The sequence below is a fragment of the Synchiropus splendidus genome, chromosome 12, assembly GCF_027744825.2.
Source record: "Synchiropus splendidus isolate RoL2022-P1 chromosome 12, RoL_Sspl_1.0, whole genome shotgun sequence".
NCBI classification, from domain to species: Eukaryota; Metazoa; Chordata; class Actinopteri; order Syngnathiformes; family Callionymidae; genus Synchiropus; species Synchiropus splendidus.
Window position 1 is genome coordinate 12,700,303 of NC_071345.1, and position 21,315 is coordinate 12,721,617.

At 39.8% G+C, this 21,315-nt stretch overlaps 4 protein-coding genes across 8 annotated transcripts; all 4 read right to left on the reverse strand.

The window, feature by feature from the left end:
- Positions 1-1,131: 1,131 nt before the first annotated feature.
- On the reverse strand, positions 1,132-4,876 carry oscp1b (organic solute carrier partner 1b). Of its 5 annotated transcripts, none has more exons than XM_053881027.1 (11): positions 4,653-4,876; positions 4,359-4,400; positions 3,530-3,684; positions 3,271-3,438; positions 2,987-3,067; positions 2,772-2,875; positions 2,395-2,523; positions 2,220-2,289; positions 2,011-2,150; positions 1,876-1,939; positions 1,132-1,800 (listed from the first exon to the last, which is right to left on the reverse strand). In XM_053881027.1, exons 1-11 carry the CDS (start codon positions 4,762-4,764, stop codon positions 1,681-1,683), a joined length of 1,185 nt encoding a protein of 394 aa, XP_053737002.1. In that variant the 5' UTR covers positions 4,765-4,876; the 3' UTR covers positions 1,132-1,680. The 5 variants fall into 5 exon arrangements, with proteins under 5 accessions (XP_053737002.1, XP_053737004.1, XP_053737003.1 ...); XM_053881029.1 differs by lacking the exon at positions 4,653-4,876 and adding an exon at positions 4,469-4,577; XM_053881028.1 differs by lacking the exon at positions 4,359-4,400 and having other exon boundaries at positions 4,653-4,874.
- Positions 4,877-5,397: 521 nt separating this feature from the next.
- On the reverse strand, positions 5,398-6,488 carry LOC128768352 (cornifelin homolog). Its single transcript, XM_053881179.1, has 4 exons — positions 6,378-6,488; positions 6,025-6,160; positions 5,818-5,954; positions 5,398-5,713 (listed from the first exon to the last, which is right to left on the reverse strand). Exons 2-4 carry the CDS (start codon positions 6,134-6,136, stop codon positions 5,615-5,617), a joined length of 348 nt encoding a protein of 115 aa, XP_053737154.1. The 5' UTR covers positions 6,137-6,160; positions 6,378-6,488; the 3' UTR covers positions 5,398-5,614.
- Positions 6,489-7,254: 766 nt separating this feature from the next.
- mrps15 (mitochondrial ribosomal protein S15) lies at positions 7,255-10,031 on the reverse strand. The gene is made up of 8 exons (XM_053881178.1): positions 9,830-10,031; positions 9,366-9,434; positions 9,220-9,295; positions 9,091-9,139; positions 8,160-8,244; positions 8,001-8,059; positions 7,537-7,728; positions 7,255-7,441 (listed from the first exon to the last, which is right to left on the reverse strand). Exons 1-8 carry the CDS (start codon positions 9,951-9,953, stop codon positions 7,346-7,348), a joined length of 750 nt encoding a protein of 249 aa, XP_053737153.1. The 5' UTR covers positions 9,954-10,031; the 3' UTR covers positions 7,255-7,345.
- Positions 10,032-10,413: 382 nt separating this feature from the next.
- csf3r (colony stimulating factor 3 receptor (granulocyte)) lies at positions 10,414-20,728 on the reverse strand. The gene is made up of 16 exons (XM_053881006.1): positions 20,564-20,728; positions 18,250-18,312; positions 17,844-18,155; positions 17,431-17,563; positions 17,203-17,369; positions 15,505-15,674; positions 15,289-15,439; positions 14,947-15,029; positions 14,637-14,844; positions 13,947-14,138; positions 13,759-13,854; positions 13,259-13,405; positions 13,051-13,191; positions 12,879-12,975; positions 11,582-11,660; positions 10,414-11,106 (listed from the first exon to the last, which is right to left on the reverse strand). Exons 2-16 carry the CDS (start codon positions 18,305-18,307, stop codon positions 10,654-10,656), a joined length of 2,487 nt encoding a protein of 828 aa, XP_053736981.1. The 5' UTR covers positions 18,308-18,312; positions 20,564-20,728; the 3' UTR covers positions 10,414-10,653.
- Between the last annotated feature and the right edge of the window lie 587 nt (positions 20,729-21,315).

The following is a 21,315-nucleotide window of genomic DNA, read 5'->3' on the forward strand; positions in this document are numbered from 1 at the left end:
GTCACTTATTATGTGGCTATTTTCGACAGGCCACTAACTTTTGGAGCAGCACATCCAATCTAATTTTAAACATCAATCGACATTTAAAATTCCGACCGCAGGCATAACAGAAGCCTGCCAAGTCAGAACGCGGTTTCAGATACTTTTAAAGAGCTGAATTTGTCCTCTTGATCTGAGACAGCAGAGCACATGGTCACAGCCAGATGAAACGCTTGTCAGTACCACCCACAGCTGTCAAACAGGAAGCTGAATCATGAATGAAGATGATCACAGCATGACTGAAGTGTGTCATGGATTTTGGGGAAATAATCTGCTCCTTGTAAATTAATTTCATTTGAACTCATCAAGACAAATCAAGAATGTGACTGAAGTAAGTCAAGCTAAATTCAAGTGTTGTTTCAGAATAAAAGGGACTGATTGCGAAATGACATCTGTCCTCTGCTCGCACCAGATACTGTGCTCAAATCGATTCCCAGCATGTTTTGCAGATGTGATGTTCACCTCATGTGGCTCCAAGCGTGGGTGACTTGAGGAGTAAACATTTAAGTACGACGAGACAGGGAAAAACTGCCAAGACAACTGTTTGCTTCAGTATGCTGAAATCCCAGGTAGGAGTTTCCAAAAGACCAGCAAGTCCAGCAACCCTAGCACCAACCACCTTAGTTCTAAAGTGTGGTTACACTCTAGCATTATTAACCTCTACATTGTCTGTGAGACAGTATTCTTTTGTGCCTTAGTATATTACTGTCCAAAAAAGGACAGGCTCGGAGACTGTTGCAGGACGCATTTAACTATTAAATTCCTTTTGTTTTCTTTTAACCAGGAAGACTTCAGCATTCACAAAAAAAGAACAATCAGAAACCAATAGAATGTGATTCACAAAACCAGATTACGTTTCTTTGAGTTATACAACTCAAATCCCTGACTGAGTTTTGCAATGCTATCCTAGAGAGACAAGAATTGAATTAGCGACACAAAGTAGATTGAATTTTGTCTCATAGATGCCTCACACACTGCAACAGTCGCAGTAACGGCGCGCAAAAAGGTGACAGAGCTCCCCCTAGTGTTCGATCTTCTTAACTACAACAGCACGCGAATCACCAGTCAAATGGGTCAAGCTCATGAAGTGATTTATTATAATTGTTTATCAAAATGCACATTCTAACATCGCAAGTTAACCTTACTATACACATTGACACGAATAAATAAATACATTTACAATGCACTCCGTCCAAACCACAATACTCTGGGAGTAACTGGAAAATTTATGGATTCATGTTAAGATTACACAACCGGTTTGGATCACATGAGAAAGGGCAGTTAGTCCAGCCGCCCTTGCAGCAGTGTTTGAAATGAGCAAAAAACCTTGACGGTGCATTGTTGCATTTGACAATTCAATGCTGAAATCATCTGTAATTTAGTGTCTTAATACATAGTCAATTATAATGGCACAATATGAGCCAAAATATCAGGATTGAAATACAATACGCATGTTTGAAAATGACAATCATGTACATAGAAATGGGACCGTTTCTCACAATGTGTTAATTATGTTACGTATTATTTGGTTGGCTTCATTCACAAACACCTAGTTATGCACTCATACGGGCGGGACCTCTTTCTCAAGTCATTGGAGCAGCAGCAGACTTTAGAGCAAGCGTGAGCAATTGGTCAATTAGTTCACAGGCCATCCATCATGGCCAGAAGGTCATCACCTTTACTGTTTCCACTAGAAGACTGTTCTTGAGACACACTGAACTCGCCGATGATCTTGGCTAGCTCAGCATTGGTTTGTTGGTCCTGAGAAAAAACAATTCAGACAAGACATCATAAGGTTTAGAGCATAAAAAACAATACTATGACACTATTATTTACCTTTGTTGCTTGGATGTTAATGACTCCATATGACAGTTCATCCGGTCTTGATACTAATGCCTCTCTGTGGATAAACAAACCTGTCTTCAACTGACCAAAATCAAATGATAAACTATGCTTAGAAAGAATACCCACTCTTCCTCCTCATCAGTCGCAAAAAGATTCACTCGAAAGCCAGTGTCTGTGTTCCCTGGTGTCTGACAATCTAAGCCACCCATTAACTTAGCTAACAGATTCAGTTCTTCTTTGGCCAGAGGGTTGGGGGCGGTGTTGACCTGTTGACCATCAGGAAGTTAGATACTTGAGAGTGGAAGAGCTGTACAGAAACAGTAAACCGGCTTCACCTTCGTGTGCTGTGCAGAATTTTTGGACGTTCCTGAAATATGCGTTTCAACTGGACGACACACACTGTACCTGCAAGCAAGGCGAGGTGCAGACCATAAGGGGGAACGTTTGAGCAGACTCATTCCATAAAGACAGTTCACAATTTCACTAAGGTTTATTTGTTTTAACACTCACATGTTTGTCCCAAGTCTGGTGACTCTATCACCAAACAGGTCAAAAGAACCCTCTCGGAGAGCAGCAGCATAGTTTCCCCCGTTATTGAACTGTAGCCGGCTGACCTCTTCACCAGTGCAGCTGAACATCCTGGAATAAAAAAAAAGAACTCATTTAAATAAGTCACTGTGTAAGCAGAGTCAGACACTGCACTAAAATTAGAGACTAAATGCTTGTAAACAGAACCTCACTAATGCAATTAGCTGCAGACGGCCTGAAATAACCATTTAAGATCTGCCAGGAAAGAGAAAAGCAAGCACTTCTGAAAACTATTCACTAGCATTCACCTCAATATTTACATTTTGCCTTGAGATTATACCAGCCTTGTGCAGTATTACCTTATCAAGCCCGGGATCTGAGTCCCACAGGGCACTGGGCCACAAATAGGAAGCACAAAGCGGCCGTTCGAGTTCTGCACTTTATCCTTCAGGAAAATAGAAACCTGATGCAAAAATAACAGCGAGAAAGGAAGACAAGATGAAGATGCATGTTCAACGGGTAAACTATGGATAATAAGAATCCCCGCCACCTTAAAACTCAAACGTCGACTTACCCTAATATGCATATCTTGAAAAAATATAAGAAGTGTTTGCCTTATTAACTGGAATTCACCACTTGACAACGGTGTGTAAATCTGCAGGGGAAAACAAAAACAAGAAAATAAAATCAATCACAACACATAAAACGTACCCTCTTGATTTGTAAAAAAAAAAAAAAAGTTACATTTGAAATGTTATTGGCTTTGTTTGTTTGCAGTCACTAAAGTGGATACAGGTTTTGGACAAACAGACATCTCACTGTCCTATCAAACAAGCACAGGGCCAACGCAGACCAAACCTCTATCAGCTGGTGATACGTCTCATCAACTTGACCGAGGACACTTGGAGTATCTTTCACAAACTCCTTGATCGCATCCATGTGGTTGAATGACACGAGGAGGATGTCCTTGGGCCGAGGACAAAGGAGAACCTGATACTTAAACGCCATGGTCATTAAGTCATAGAGCTGGAAAGAGAAATAGGGACATTCAGGTTGGATAATGAAGCTTAACTTTAAGTGTAAACTTAACTGACCTAGGAACATGTAAGCACTCTACCTTGTCCATGCTTGCTTGGTTCAGTCTCATAATGGACGCATGGGCTAGTCGGTCAAACACCGTCCTCAGGGCCTTCTTGGAATACAACTCCTGAGGCTTGAAGAGCTCTTCCAGGAACTTTTTGTTGAACATAGTGGTAATGATGTCATTCATAACTGGACAGGCAAAAAGAGGAAAATCCAAAGGTAAATTGAGGACTCACCTGAGTGGGTATATCATCAGAATTAAGTGGGTGGGAAATACATTAACTCAAGCAGCCGGGCGTTACATATAACTGATATATCAGAACTACAGGCAGAGCTATGAATAGATAATCGTCAGTAAAAAATAGTAATGCGTCAGTGCTACAAATAACATTTTAACACACAAATGTAATTCCAAATATACAGAACTGTAATTGTGTAATTGCAATCCGTAATTTTTGTTGAGGCTCTCCGATAAATCCATCCAAATCTAAGTGGTCATTACCGCTTTGGAATCATACTTTTACATCCAGATTAAACATTTAGATTGACATTTGACAAGCAAGGCGTAAAGTTTATGAGATATTTTTATATAAATGCAAGCAAGCAAGCACGAGGGAAGAGGCTGATCCCAAAGAAACTGGGACATCACACTATGGCAGGGTGGCGCTTCTATATTTTCTAATATCTTCTTATAATGCAAAGCTGATATGAGAAAGCTATTTTTTTTTTATTCCGAACGGTAAAGCATTTAGTCAATGAATGTGTTGAAATATTAAACAGTCGTTACAAGTCAATAAGTCAATACTTTTTTTTTATTTTGCACCCAAGCAAAGCGCAAAATGTACTTGACTTTTCAGCAATACCTCTTCGTCTGTCATCCTCTTTCCAGGCAGCTGAATTGGATACTTGATAAATGAATACTAAATTAATGCATATGTCAATGGGAAAACCAACAGTTCATGACAGTACCCACTTGTTAAACACGTTTCTTAGTGCAGCCTCCAACGAAATGTATCATGTGACGAGCAGACGAACAATAAAACGCTCCCAGGAAGTAAATGTTAACAGGACTGTGGCTAACAACTTACATGCTAGTCGAAATGTGACGTATCTGTCATAACACGGGGGTGTCTGGGATGTGTTGCTGCGCTAAATACCTTTCTTCGCTTTGTCAGCCGGGATATTCTGGGCTCGAAGTCGCTGGTCCAGAATATAAAGCATCTCTCCGCCGAGATTAATGAAGAGGAGGGGCAGGGTTCGCGAGGACATGGTGAAATTCCGTACCGTTTTTGCAAGAAGGCGAACACTAGCTGGAGCTAACGGCTAGCTAGCAGTGAAGCTTGCGGGGATGACTGCGAAGCCTCATCTGGTTGCCAGGCCACGAACGGAAGAGCCAATCAGAGGATGCCACGTCAGAAGAAGCTGAAACTTGTGAAATCCGGGTTTATGTTTTTTCTTTCGTGTGAAAAAGTCTAGCTATTGAAGACGAATGTGAAATGATTGCAATAATAAAATAAGAGAACGTTCAGTAGACTTAAAATATGCACGCACTTTCTGACACAACATACAGCGACTTTATGAAAAAAGAAGAAAATCCTTTAATAGCTTCCTGACTGTTTTAAAGACTCTAACTACAGTGAAACCAGGCCCTTTCACTGGAGCTTAAATTCCTGTTTGAAAAGTAAAATTTAAAAAAAGATAGGTTGTGACCTGACTGTACAAACAAATAAATAAACAAACATTAAAAAATACACAGTACTGATTTTTATTGTTTAAAATGTTGCAAAAAGGTGATACGAAACCAGAACTAGAAATAAATCAGTAATAATGCTTTTGTAAAAGTCTAGATTTCTCACTCTTTTAAGTTAAAATAGATGAGTGAACACACTGGAAATAGTTCAGATTTTTATTTTTGGAACAAAAAAGCAAGAAGACAAGAGTTACAGATGAATTCAGTTTTATGAATGTTTTTACATTGAGCTACAGTCAGTGGGCAACACGTTGCTTTCAGTGGTCAAGCTCAGCTGACAGCTCTAGTAAAATGTATAGATGACCGTCACGAATGAATCGAAGTTATGTAGTGGGTCAACTTCTTTCCCCTTTTTTGCGTCGGTGCTCCCTAAACCTCTCCGTTCTGAATGCGTATTTCTCGAGCCATTCGACAAGTTTCACACAGTCCACAGCAGAACGTCATCAAGGCGTCGTTGCATATTGTCCCCTGTGGTGAAAGGATTGCATGATCAAGTGAACACGTCCTCATTTTTACTGGAAAACACACCATATGCACTGTAAATGTAATGCTGAGATAAGAATCATACGCACCTCAATTCCATAAGTGAGTCTCATGTGCGTCCTCATAGCCGTAAGACCTCCTGGCACGAGGCCCAAACAGCAGTTCTCTCCATATTTAACGGCAGTATAGCAGCCCAACGCGACTGGACAGAAGCAGCCAAGAGCACCTACCCAAAAAAACATATACGTTCTCAAGGAGTGACAGCGACATTATGTTGACGTTATGAAGAAGCTCACAGATCAGCATGTCACTGCAGCAGGAGCAAAGGCCAGTGCTCCATTGTCCTGTCTGGACATTTGTTCCGTAGCCACCAGCACTCGGCGGGTTGGTTATCACTGGGTTTGACATCGAGGCTGCTGGTGCTTCTGCCGTCTGAGATCAGAAACAAGAAAAGATCAGTTTCATTTCACGATAGTACTAGTCACACAACCTACATAATAAATTCATCTTTCCAACATGAAGACAAGACACTATTAAGTCAAAGGTGATTTTTTATTTAATAAAAAAAAGGATTGTTGCAATTGCAATGGAAAGTTTGAAGTTCTAAATAAGAGTTTTTTGTCGTTTTAAAAATTCTCAGGTCACTTACCAGAAAAGTGTCAGTGTGAATTCTCCAGATTAAGGTGACTAACTGTGAACCAAACAGGAAGCACAAGCTAGTTTCACTGCGATGCGCAGCTGTCTTCTCCCCACCATCTCAAGAACACTGCATCACAGTTAGCAGCTTTCGTCACCCTGTTGCAACTACAAAATTTCCAAAATGATATGGTCAGTCGTTCAATAGTGACATTGGCAGATGTTACCAATGTTCTGTTAAATATTCTAAATTAATTTGTAATGGCACCGCAGTTTTTCAAAAAATATTTCATGTTTAATTGTTTTTTTTTTACTTTAAAACAGCACATTATTGGGTTGCACTTCAATTCAATCCATAGAAACGCATAAAAATGCATGTTTATGTCACATAACTTGAGGATTTGGAAAAAAAGAAGCACACTCATGTCACACATGTATTCCTCTCATTTTGAGATATATGGACTGATGTACGTCAAACTTTAACTAAACTTCAGCTAATTTTAAATGCTTGATTTTTCTTCTTGAACTAGTGACCATTTCAGGAGATTATATTTCTTCCGTGGCTGCAGCAACAGGCCACACAGATAGAGAACCACATTTATAGAGGGCAAACCAAACACTCTTAATCATGAACTCATTGAAAAAGAGTCAAGCTTTTAGGTAAAAATCACACTAATGAAAGATTTCAGACTACAAAATACAGCTCCACTCCGACACTCAATGCTTTCTATCACCAAACATTTCACATTTTGAATTGAGAAGAGTGTAAATCATTCAATTTTCCCCACATTATTTGACAATAATTCCACATTTCCTTCTCATATAATGACTGCTGGTGGTTGGAGACTCCACACTATATTCTCAATATCATGAACAAAAATGACATGACAAAATTATCTTCACATTCTGTTTATTTACTCATGAGGACATGATGAAAAGGAGAGGGGGTTCACTTGAATGAATTATATTAGGGAATCCATGTTATTGGCTGTCAGCTGCCTCAGTTGAAGCAGCAGAATATCTTTGCTTCGTCTGCACCTTCTGTGCTGCTTTCTGTTTCTGTATTTCCTGGTAGAGCTGCAAAAAGACGCATTCAACCACAGAAAACGTCAGAACAGTCCCCTTGTCAAAACCTCTAAATGATGATGTGACTTGTTCTACCCGCTTGTTACCTTCAAGCAAAAGGCTTTCTTGGCCACCCAGCGCTGCGTGGCTCTCCTGTAGTACTCGGGTGGGAACGTGTAGGTGATGCCGAGCTGCTCGCACACTCGCTCAAAGGTGTCATAACGGACCAGCCGCATGTTTTTTAACAACTTTTTCCTTTTGTCAATCGCCAATAGCATTCGTCTTTTATTGGCTTTATCCTAAAAGAGAAAGAGGCATCACAGCATTTTGACTGAAATTCTGGCAAATTATTTCGTAACACTCTTATCAGTTTTAACCACAAGAAGCATGAAGTGATGTTTCTGGTGGAAAGTTCCAACCAATGCTGTGTTCTATCTAGACAGGAAATCCTTTAGAACATGTCGTTTCCAACACAGAGTAAACATAAAGATCTGCGCGCAGATCAGGAGCATCAATGTTTCTCAACATTCAGCGTTGTGGAAAAAAACAAAACAAAACAGAGATGACGTACTTTGTGATGCATTTGTAAGTGCTCCTGATAGTTTCGTATTCTGGCAGTCAAAACAGCCACTGTGAGAGAAGTGAGCAAAAGAGAATCATCTTAACTGCATCTGCAACTGCAACAGCTTTTGCTTTTTCATCCTTGAGATAATGATTTATGGCACCTCACCTCTTACTTCATCAGAGCTACGGTCGTTCTTGTCTCTCTGGACTTTTGCAATCAGTTGCTCTTCTTTCAGCTTTAACTTTTCACTCTGAGAACACATTGCATGGAAATACAAAGGTGAAACTCCCATAGAAAGATACAAATTCAATAAAAGAGTATTTGATTTTTTTGTCAACCTCAGTCAAGCAGGACAATAATGGTGGTCTGACAATTTACAGTAGGGCCAACGGGATGGCTATCGGGGCTATTTGAGACACAAAAGTTTGTCTCTTTAACTGAACCACTATGTCACTATGTGTGTTTTATTTTTATTTTATTTATTAACAGCACTTTATTACGAAGCACTTTCCTAGTTGGTGGGACCCCCACTGACCATGGCAATAAATTCTACTCTGATTCTGATTCAGTTAGTCTTGGTCATCCGTTCATTTGTTACTAGTTCTTCACTTGAGTCGGGTTGGTAGCCACATGCCTACATTAATATTCAACGTTCTGATAGTTTCGCTGTTGTAATTTTTGTCATGCAATTGATGATATTCCAATTTTTATTTTTTTTACACCCCCAAAAAGATAAAACAATTTTAGCATTATGTATTTTTTTCCTATTTGTCCACCAAAGGTGTTCTTAACACAAGGAGAATATTTTTTTGCTCCTTATTTTGTGGAGTTTATTTATTATTATTACCTTATCAGAGATATTTACAAATAATAATAATTATTTTATTTCCTGAAACTGACATTCAATTTTGACAATGGAGAGAATCTCACATTGTTTTTCTCAGAATACTGAGCCATTTATGACTTTTCTATACATTTTCCCCTTATTATGTTCTTCTTGATGTTGCTTTTAAATAAGGGCCTAATGTACACAGTACAGTAGTATGACCTTAACTGAAGAGAATCCACCTTCATAAAAAGCATTTGATTTACTTACATGGCTTGCTAACTCCAGGGTTAGAAGTCTCTTAACTATGTCATCGGTTCTGCAAAAGTAAACACAATAATAATTATGTGCACTGAAATCTCACTATTCCTAAATAATACTGCCGATGTTATGTTATACGTTTGAGCGATGGACACCGCCTGATAATCCATCTTCAGCATGGTGGGGTCAAGATCACTGAGCTGACTCTGAGGCGCTGAAGGACAGAAGTTAGGAGTGAATAAATTGTTTTTAACACGCTCTGCTGAAATGACAGCACTACGTACCGGCAACCTTTTTCTTGACACCTCGAGCATAGTGTCTGACTGGGGGATGGACACCAGAGAGTCCTGCAACTGAAGAAAAAAGCAAAAGAATGTAAAATATTAGTTTAAGATGAATCATAATTCATACACAGTTTTATAGCTCAGTATGTCAGAACTGTTATATAAGTAATAAGTTATTGTACATAACCTGCAGGATGATTGGAAGTTGGTGTAAATAGTATGTACAGTACTACTGTAGCAAGCTTTAATGGACACTTACAATGCACACTGAATTTCATCCGCGTTTCTGACATAATGCTACATGTACTAACACATATTTGATCAGTTATTCCGAGAATATCCTTTTCATTCTAACCTGCCTCACTTTGGCCCGACGTTAATCTTAAAATAACAAGTGGCGGTGCTACTTCATAACTGCTAAAATTCAGATAACTTGGACTCATCCATTCGTTCTTAATACTCACCACAGCCTGCAGCGTGTCCTGACGCTAAATCCGGAGATGTCCAGGCCTTTACCGCTGAGCACAGAGCTCCACTTTCTTTTAGAACGCCGGCTGGAGACTTCAGAAACGTCCGCAGAGCGAACATGTTGGCGATTGTGTCACAATTTAATGTAAAACAGTGTTATTGCGGTGGCAAATTTCAACACTCGACCCCTACAAGAGTGCCGCCATATTGCCAGACTTAACAAGTCGATTGTCGCAAGACATATTCGTCCTAGGAAATCTAATGATGGCAGAGCACATCGATCAACTAGGAGGCGACACGGCAATGGAGTTCTCTCTGTTTTTTTTCATATTCCCGTAAAAGTGCCCATTATAAATTAAGATTGTATGACGCCTCATTAGTCGAAGTTAAAGTCTAAAATCGATCTGTCATTTATCTGTTCTTTCCATGTTCATCAGCATTTTAAAGGGTGTTGTGTATGATGATATGAATACATTTATTTTTCTTCAGAAAATGCGTTCTGAATGACAAAAATATTTTCGTTATCTGAAAAAAAGGTTCCTTGACAGGCTGTCTTTTATTTATCTTTATTATAAAACAAAAACAAAAACAAAAAAACAGATAAACATCCAACATAAAGACTGGGGTGCTGAATCAACACATTCACATAACATCCAAGAATATTTTCTGAGCTTGCCTGCTTTCCTACCCGTAATTTATTTTTCAGTCTTACCTCTATGGATTGGTTTATGAGTAAAAATACAACAATAATCACAGGTAAAATAAAAAAAAAAAAAAAAAAAAAAAAAATAGCATGATTGCAAAGAAACAAACAAATGGCTTAAAAGTCATTTTCAGTCTCATTTATGACTAAAGCTTGCAGCAGTGGGAAACCTTTCCATAGATCTTCCGCGTGCTCTTCATCTACACTTCCAGCGTTTGGGTCAAAAAAGCATGTCTCACCCTCCACGCCGCCAGAATTAAAAATTTGAAAAGACCTCGGACTGACACATTCTTCTGATTCTAAAAGGGGGCGTGTAGACTCAGAGCGGAGGTAGACTGGTGGTCTGGGTAGCTGGCATGGGTCTGTCGCAGGACCTGAAAACACAACTGTTGCATAAGGCACTGAGTCGCTGTTGGAAAAACTGGGAGTGCACGGTGAGCCACAAATGGATTCTCCAAGATCGCTGGTGTCCTCTGCATTTTTCAACCAGGCGTCGTCATCTTTGTTGAAGCTCAGATGAGACAAGTAGATCAGGTTTGGCTCGGTGGTGTCTTTGAAAGACTGGATATTCTGCAACAGAAGATGAACTGAAGTCAATTCCAGGAACTCTTTTGAGATTGAGTTGCTAGAAAGGCTGCTAAATAGCTAGAAAAAAGGTTTAGTTTATGCCACAAAAATGACATTGCTGAAAGAATAAAAACACTTATTATTGCAACAAATGGCCATAAGACTAATCGCCAAATGAACATTCACTGTCAAACGATTTAGGAGACACTGACTATTATATGTGTTTTTCCTTTAATATGTAATCTGTCATCCTTTAAAATGAACTGATTATGAATAAATATAATATTTATCTTTTTTCTAAGGTGAAACTACTTTAATGAATGAATTCATTTGCTATGACTCTGAGGGTCTGTTTATTGTGAATGTTTTATGTACTGAATGTCTATCAGAAAGCCACTGGTATAGAATGGTTCTCCCAACTCACTTTTCTGTTTGAGAGCATGGCAGGACAAAACTATATGAATAGAGAAAGTTTCACCTGCATTGACCCGGATGACCATTTCTTGATGCTGCTATTAGCAGGATCCGGAACAGCTGGCCACAATCCCACTTTCAGTCTGAAAAATATAACCATGTTAAAAGATAGAGCCATAACAAATTCCATTAAAATACATAAAAATTCTATGAAACTCAAAATGTAATCATTCTGAGTCAAACGCATGAACAGGAATAAATAAAAACAAAGCACATGCAAAAGAGGCACACTATTTGCTTTGGCTTGAAAAATGAAATAAAATAAAATAATAACAATAATAATCATAATAATAATATTAGTGGTGGGACTTTAACAAGTTCATTACGATTAATTAATTACAACAAAATTTAATTTCATTTAATTTTTTTTGTCAGTGCAGGAGTTCCTGGTCCACTGATCACGCTGATGCACAAGACACGTCGCAGCTAGGAAGATAACAACAACAACAAACATGGAGGAATCCCTGAACAAAAACATCTGTTTGCTTTTGTTCAGGGATGTTTTTCACTACACAATGGCCAGAGTTTCCACTAGCCTGAATGTATTTGAAATTCTTATACAAATATTTTCAAGACATGAAAAGAGCTTTAGTTTAAATAAGGTGATATAAAAACTTGAATACAGTCACCATTGTGATGTATTGTGCCATTGTCAAACTGATGCAAAATATTTTGTTGTTTAAATGTATGTATGGCTCCATCATTTGATTCAGTAACATATAAAATTCATTCAAATTGAAAAATGTGACTTCTTGTGGAAAATATATATAGAATATATATAAAATATTTTTATACAATTAAACTGCGATTGAGATTAATTAATCACAAATTCTCTCATCAACTAGACTTTTTTTTTTTTTTTTATTGAACCCCACCTCTAAATAATATACAGTGTATGTTTCTACTGTCTTAGTTTACCTGGGCCACTAGATGGCACTGTGGGGTTGTATAATGTTTGGCTTTGAACAGTGATGGTCGCATGAGGGATCATGAAACAGTACTGCAGGGTTGATGAAACACTGTCCATATTTTCAGAGGCCACTAGACGGCGCACTAGCTTTACAAATGATGTGAGGTTTCAGAGAATTAGTTGTTCAAGTCCAAACATTTTACAGTATGGAGTGCCATCTGAAACCTGTCTGAAACCTCCCACCATTATGAAGCCAATAGCGCCACCTGCTGAGCTCTGGAACGCTCCGGTCTACTCACGCCACCGATTTCGGATATTCTCACTGTACTTTTTGAAAAGTTTTTTTTGCAAAAGAACACAACAAACATGATTAAACGGAGTGCAATTTTACCGTTTCTGGTTGGACAAACAAGCTTTGAAACCCATTGTAAGCAAGATGGCCACTCCAAAGATCGACAGGGACACGATTATCAGCATAGTGTTTGAACCTGTAGAACATGTGGGAACAGGAGCGTGTCAAACATATTATCGTGAGAGGGAATGTGGATAGCATCGACACCAACCAAAGGGTTCAATCTGAAAATAAATGGTCGACCCGTTCTTGCTGCCGCCGTGAGTGCTGACCATTAACACCGCCTCGTAGGAGTAGACGGAGCTGAGGTCTTTCAGGACCACCCTCCGCTCATCCACGGCTGCGTTCACCACTGAAACAGCACACCAGATTTTTACATTAAAACAGGTCGAGTTGGGTTTTCAAGTGAACTAACTCACCAGAAACCGATCCATTTTTGCCCCTGTAGAACACATGGTAGCTGTCTATGATGCCGTTCTGCTCCGCTAAAGGTAACTCGTCCCAAGTGAGCTCCACATGCGACTGCCAGGTCTTTTCAAGCCTCATTTCTGGAACCTTGGAAGGAGCTAAACAACAACAAAGCACAGTCATGACCTTTTAACTGCAGCATGACCAGTTATTCACAATAGTTATGCTCCTGGAAATGAAATTTTTGCACTGTGAGAGGTTCATTTGAGCTCATGCTCAAGGAATGTAACGAATATATTGCCTTATATGCTCGTGCACATATTTTTTCCACGTTTTTAATCCCCCAAACACACGACAATAGTTTGTTTGTCCACCAGAGGGCACCATGCCACCACCTACCAGCTCAACCCAAGCTCCCTCCCATGTTTTAACCAAACTTAAAACTTCAAAGATGATGGAAGCCACCTCTCAACTTCAGCCTGCTCTTCATGTGATCATTTCTTCATCTTACCCTTTTGTCTAGAGTAGCCATGAACCATCTGACCAAGGCCGATCCCGTGCTTAAACTGAGGATACACAGTGATCCCGTAGGGCTTGTACGGCTCCCCTATAGATGAGTGAGACGGAGGTTGGAGTGAGTCACTTGGGAGGGACTTGAACAGCAGGAGTTTGTGGCTCTTAATTTGGAAACTTTCCAACCTTCAATGATGAGACTTGTGGTGTTTCTGTCGGTTGTTTCGAAGCGAAGTTTGGAATGTTTTTTTTCTTCCAACAAAGGTCTCCATTCCACGACAAAACCGGTGAGAGTGGACAACTCTTTGCTTTCCCAAGTGACCAGGATGGAGGAGTTGCCAAGTGAAGAAGCTTTTAAATTCAGTATTACAGCAGGTCCTGAAGGAACAATGATGCCACATTGTTTTCTACTTCAATTTAATCTAAATACATTTTAAATACATTGATAGGAAGCTCAAAGTGAGAAGTAAAATTATCTGTACAACAACTCGGGTATAAATCAAATACATTTTATTATAATTTAAGCACTAACAATGGTCACTTCTTATGGTTAATACTTAAAAAAAAATGTAATTCAAAATAGGTGTGGCCCCTGCCTGTGTTTTGCTGGTCTTCAAGAGGACAGCGAAGGAATGTTTCAGACAGATATCTAACACTTTTCACTTATTCCATACTTTTAAAATTATTAATTTTTAAATTCCCTATATAAATAAAAACAAAACAAAACAAAAGTCTAATAATAATACGGTCTCTTTCTCTTTGCTTGATGGTGTCCTCACAACTGTGTTCGTAAATAATGTGGACCGCTTTTATCATGTCTATGAAGTATGTTGCATTAATGTGTTGTATAGTCGACATAACATAGAGAGGTGTTACCTTTTGGTTGCTGAATCCAGACTACACTGGGCGAGGACCTTCCTGCTGCATTCACTGCAGTCAGATACAGTTTCCTCACTCTCACAGGAAGTTGAAAGGTACAAAAGCTCCCCGACGTGAAGCACAACCTCTCCCTTACGCCCGCAACTTTATGTTGTGATACGATATATGACACGTTTCTTCCATTGGCACGGAATTGTTTTGATGGCTGAGACAGAAGAGAAGCCAGCATTTAAACAGCCTCACAGAGTGATAACAGGAAGCGTGTCACCTAGTGACAGGTGTCAAGCCACATGTGTGATGTGTGTACCTTCCAAAACAAATGCACGTCGAGTTGTTTGTGCATGTGATCCCCCGTTAACCTCATCCAGGAGTCTATGTGTCCAGTGGGAGCTGAAACAGAAAGAGACAGCTGTCAACTCTGCCGCTTGTCAAAAAGCACTTTCTCTTTTCACTCCTTAGAAACTTTTTCTCTGCGAGGCAGGTCGATGGATTCGCTGCCAGAGAGTGCAGCAAAAACTCAATACATCAATTCATCTTCTACTCAGAGGCAAAGTAATGGGAGCTGTTGAACATGACATCAGCATATATTGAAAGAGCAGGAACTGGAAGAAAAGGTGATAGATTTGAAAATGTTTGGGCATTGATCTACCGCTTTCCAAGGTGACTGCGGATCGGCTGCCGCTCCATTCACTCCAGGGGCTGAGTTGGTATCGGACTCTGATCTGAGCAAAGTACTCGGTACCGTGCTTGAGCCGACACTGCTCCACTGCTTTCTTTGGCCTGGCTTTGCCCACTAATATCTGGGTTTTGGAGGACACAGGAATTAATTTGTTTTCAACAAAGAAATGGCAATTTTCTCTCTCACTGGCGCGTGGGTCCATTCGCTGCTCTCAGCTGGCTTCATTCTGACTTCCAGGGTCAGGAACAAATCCTTCATCCACTTTTGGTGGGGGGATAAAGCCCAGGTCAGGCTCAGGCAACCGAAGCGTTTAGGCATCGAATGAAGTCGCAGAATGCTTGGTTGGTCGAACTTGGCTATAGGAACAAATAAACCATAGATTAAAAATATATACTCATTTCATTTCATGCTTTACATCCATTGGAAGATATAAATGGCACAAATACAAATCCAGCAAATACTGACTAAATGTGGCCACTCTCACGAAATCTCACAAAAGGCACATGTTCAGCACTGCTACTCATTGGCTTTACCTATGTTTTGCTTCATTATAAACGATTAAAATGCGTGAAAATATCCTTATGATCTACCACTAAAAGGGACGATCTTAAAATTACATAGATCAATAGGTCTAGATCACTTTCCATGTCTCACGATCATGTCTTTGGCAGCTACTCCTGAGACTATACATTGGATAAGTGGGAAACTGATGCACTAAATTGGATTATATCTTATTTCAATAACATATCACTGAATTGTTTCATGAAACAGTGTCCAGTAACATTTTCACTCCCAGGGCGTAATATACAAGTAACAATTGGACGTAAGTGGAATGCCATTCAAAACAGCCGAGGCGAGGGTTATAGGTACTACTGTAGTGCTAGATCACTGTGTGAGAGTGAGATGCTGGGATACTGTCGTACGTGTTGCCGGGCCGCTACCTGCTGCGGTGCCAGACATTGAATAAAAAAAAAAATGAGTCAAGTCAAGCAGGTCGTAAGTCGGATGTTAAAGTGGACTATAGTGTCCTATACTGACGCCAAAAGCAGCCTTCAGAGTAGCATGCTGACGCATTAAGTTTTCAAATGAAGTACATGTTCTGCCTTTCACGGTAGCATAGTAAGCCATGTTAGGTAAGCCATGGGATGGCGCTCCATTCAGTCTGCCAGTAACAACGTGTCAATTTGTATTTAAAGCCCATGAAACGCCAACACGTTTTAGTCACATTCTCTTGCCCACTGTCACTAAGAAGGAGAGCCTCATGAGGACTTAAAAATAACAACTGACAACCACTATGATAGACTGAAGACAGCTTCCGTCCCTTTGCCGCTCGCATGCGATCCATACCCTCTTCCTAGAAAGCAGCATGGGAAGGAAAACATTCTTACAGTCCATCGAAATGCCTATGCTTGGCATGCAACGCAGAAAGCTACCATCGTCGGCAGTATAGGACGCGAAAGTCCACGTTCCCAACGTCAACATATTACCATGTTTTCAAGGATCAGTCGATGGCACCTTCAGTTTAAAAACAATGCTCAATGCTGGAGTAGCAAAGCAGAGAGCGCCACCTGTAGGCCTGGGAAAATGAAGTTGGTGTTCCACAAAACCCCGACAGCCTCTCAATAATTTGTAGTATGTCAAATATTCACTTCTGAATGTCCATGTAGGCGGTTGGAGAGTTGGCCCTCCTGATCACCTACAGTGGGGATATTGACAATTCACTCTCTGCGTTGGTGGAGCGCGTCAAATGAACAGCTTGGCTGATCAATAACCCCATAAGCGATTTGACGAAGCCTCCATTTTAACTGAGAAGCGTAACACACTTATACAGAGCAAATCTTAAACCTATTTTTCAATCAATAAATAGTCTTTTTCAATAATTACCTGCACTGACAGGCTCCAGAGTGACGTTATCGGACCTGGCCTCTCCAAGTTCGTTCACACCTCTGACAAAGATTTGGATTTCAGCAAATAGGACAAAGTCTGTTCTGGGGATGACGTAGCGCTGCACCCCTGGTTGAAGCGTGTAATTGTGGCTTTCATTGGTGTCCCTGAAAACAAGAAGTGTTGGTGTTGGTTGGATGGGAGATGCGACGATGATGTTTTGTTTACCCGATCCATGTGTGGAGGTAGTACTGGGTGGGCAGGTGGGTCTCCTGTCGACCGTTGTCCCAGTGACAGGTCAGCGTATTAGGGGTGGTGAGGTTTGTCTGACAGCTCAGGTTTTGGGGTGCGGATGGCGGATCTAGGGAGAAAGATTGACATTCATGGCGCACATTTAAAGATAAGGAATTCTTCTAATGATTTTGCACTCACGCATTAGTTAGCTCTTTCAGGACTTAAAAACAACATAAAAACTTGAATTGTATCTTTCAATATGGTACGACATTGTTATTACCATTTTAATAAAACATACAAGAACATATGATGATGGTATTTTCAAAATGCTTCCAGCACCACAATATTAAACACATTCAATTATTTTTGCTTGGTGTAACATGAAGATGCCACAGAAGAAGTCTCACATCCAGCTCTGATCACCACTCCTCCGAGGATCATTGGGGCTGACGCTTGAAGACTGCAGGTGAGGAAGGCCTTGGTGTGATTGAAGCTCCGAATATTGACCTCTGAAACTTCCGCTCCATTCTCTGTCCGCACAGAGCTGTCGGGGAGTGAGCGATTACCGAGGCGCCACTGTATGTGGCCCGTTTGTCCGCTAACCAGGGGGCAGCCATCTTTGATGACACAAATGGCAGTGACAGGAGACCCCAGAAGAACCAGGGAGTTGTTTGTCCAAACTGTTGCACATGGCTCCGTTCCATTGTCAAACACTCTCGCTAGATGGATGGGTACATCATTGATTTTATTAATTTGAATGCATAACAACATCTATCTCTGTGGTTCAGTACAGTGTTATGATGTGTATATTACCTTTTCCTGCCTCACACACCCCCAAAACGACAGTGACGGCGATCAATACGGCTCTCATGGCACCTGTCAGACAAGACGTGCAATGTTCCTTTAGTGACGTTTGGTAGGAGTTCTTTGTACTTAACCTCTAAAAAGTTGTATTGACAGCAATACACTTGTAAATTTCTCATGAACACACTGTGAAAGGACTGAAGCTTTTTGCTTTCTTAAAATATTTTACCTCTTTATAGTGTTTATAGTGGAACTCCTACAAGCTTAATAAGGTTCTTCTTAAGAAAATTTGTCAGCAAAATCAACCTCCAAAACAGCACGTTCTACTATGTCAGAGCAGGAAATGAAGACGTTGTCAATGTAGCCATGGTTGAAAGCTTAATAATATAAGAATGAGCGACTCAAACTCACATCAGATTGTTGCACTTGCCGCCAAATATTGGGTGAGAGCTGAATTAAAAACAGTGTGGAAAAATGGGAGTTCCTTATCAGCCGCTTGCATAAAGGCCTCCATTTCCCTGCGTTCTTTTATAGAATTCCGAGATTACTTCTCACAGGTAATTGCTTGTGGCTCGGACAAAAGGCTTTAAAAAAAAAAAAAAGGAAGTAGACCAGTAGGGAGCGGAGAGAAAAGCCATTAAATTTAGAGTGCAGTTTGTCAACAAGTAAAAATACTATCAGCAAAAAAGCATATATATATGTATATATATTTTTTATTTCTTTTTTTTTTCTTGCCTCACTGAGTCACAGTTAAGAGAGGCATGAGAGCCACCATATGCTTCCTTTCCCGTTGCTGCTGTGGGTTACAAAACCTCCGCACACAGGATTTTGCAACGTCCTAGACACCATTTCTCCTTTTTTACACTCTGATTGCCTGACTTTCAATGCAATACTTGTGAATATATAGACAGGAAGACTGATTAAAATGCCCGTCTCTATTTTGTTATAAAGCTGAAATGTATGTATGACACAATGGCACAGGTAAACAGCATAATTTCTTTTTATCCAACGAAAATGTTCCACCTCTCACACTCATATTTCATGCCACCAAGACATTCAACTGAGCTGAACCTGCTATGAGTTTTGGAAAGACAGCTTTCATTGCATCCAGTGTTTAAGAGGAACTTCCTAAACTAGTTGCAATATTGTTATTAGTGGGTTTTTCTTTTTTTTTTTTTTTTTTGCAACCTTGAAGATTGGTTGGAAGGTTGTACTGACTTGTCACTCACAAAGTTATTGATAATGTTTATAGACAACTGCTCCACACTGACAGCCAAAAAGACCACACCACTGTAATGCATTGAATGTGCACAAATACAAGCTTTTATTGGTTAACAACAAACCCTGCATCATTCAAATATTGCAATAAAAATAAAATAGTTAAATAACTGAAGGTCAAACCAGAAATATGTGGCTATATGCCACATACGGCACAGAATAAAAAAGACATTTCAGCATGTTGCTCATGCGAAATTGAACTTTAGGGATTATCCTTCATTTAAATGGTCTTCAACTGAGCATTTTCATATTCCCATTTTTTCTATTTATTGGCACCACTTTATACTTTGAAGTCAGTTGTAGTTGTAATATGTCAACTCACTTCATTTGTGGAATTATTGAAAACCTTTTGAATTTTCACATATAATATTCATTTATTATTTAAGACTTAAATGTATTAGATTTAATGTAAATCTTAAATTAAAACTTTATAAGACATCTACTATATAATCTTGAAAGCCTAAAAATGATCTGATTCAAAGTGACACTTTATAAAAACTTATAGAAATTTATAATACATGGAAAAGTCATACTCTTATAGCCCATCACGATGAAGGGCTTGAAGGGCTATAGGAGTATGACTGAATACAAAAAAACATTTTTGTATTCAGTTCTTATAGCTGTTGACAGTTTTAATGGCTGCATAATCTAGCATGGTCACAACAAAGCTCAATATAGCCAATGACCGTATTTTTCTGAGATGACAAAACCAGTTGAGACCAATTTAGACAGCTTGAATCTGTTGCAATAGTTCCCTGACCTTGAGTCAAGTGACTGTTGCTCCAGTGTTCTACGACAGTCTCCAAAAAGATGGACAGTCAGCAGTTTCAGATCCTCTTTTCCAGCGGTAACAAATTTTGATCCATTTTTCAACTTCAACCTGATTCTCTTTGACCAATTACAAAGTCATTACACAAAGTAGAGAAGAGAATGGTGAATTGCAAATGACGACGTTTTCTATTTCAGGCTGGCTCGAGCACCACGACGAGCGGCGCAGAAGGCTCAGTGCTTGATGTGAAGATAAAGCGGGAGAGATCAGACTCACCACAGCTGCTGAAGCAGACCCAGATAGACGACAAACGCTGTCATCAGCCCTGATGGTGGCAGGTGACGGTGTTTGGCTCAAAGACACTCACAGCGGAGGACAAGCTAAAGTACAGACAGAAGAACGAGCGGCACAACAAGCTGACGAAGTAACATCCTTGTTTTGAATTTGTGAAACAGTTTTTCAGGAAGAAGAAGATGACTCATGGGGCCCAAGTGTGTGGAAGGTGGGGTGAGGCTTTTGAAGGCGTGCAGTGAGAAACTTGGAGGAGGGAAAACACTTTGAAACTCATCGTGTGATTTAGGAGCAGTTTCCTACATTCGGATGTGGCTGTGGACCAAATGTATTAAAATGTTTTTTCAAATTACTTGTTTAAAGATGTTAAATTCACACCTATAAGAATGTTACTTGATCACAAAAAAGAAATACTAAATCAATTCTCAGTCGGTTTTTCAGGTAATAAAACAAGCTGAGAAAGAATCTATATCTTCCAATGATGTGTAATTTCCAGACTATAAGTCTCTACTTTTTTCTCCGGCGGTTTATACAACAGCGCGGCTAATATATGGATTTTTACAGGCTGAAATCTGATTTGTTCACAGGCAATGAAATCGATGAAATCACATGCTTTTTATTTACCTTAAAACACTCAACACTCTGTGCTGTTTTCACCCGCGTGTCCACAGCTCCTTCAATAGAGTTGATCTCCTGTGAGGTCTGGAATCAAGAAGCAGCCGCTGAGACCGGCAGTG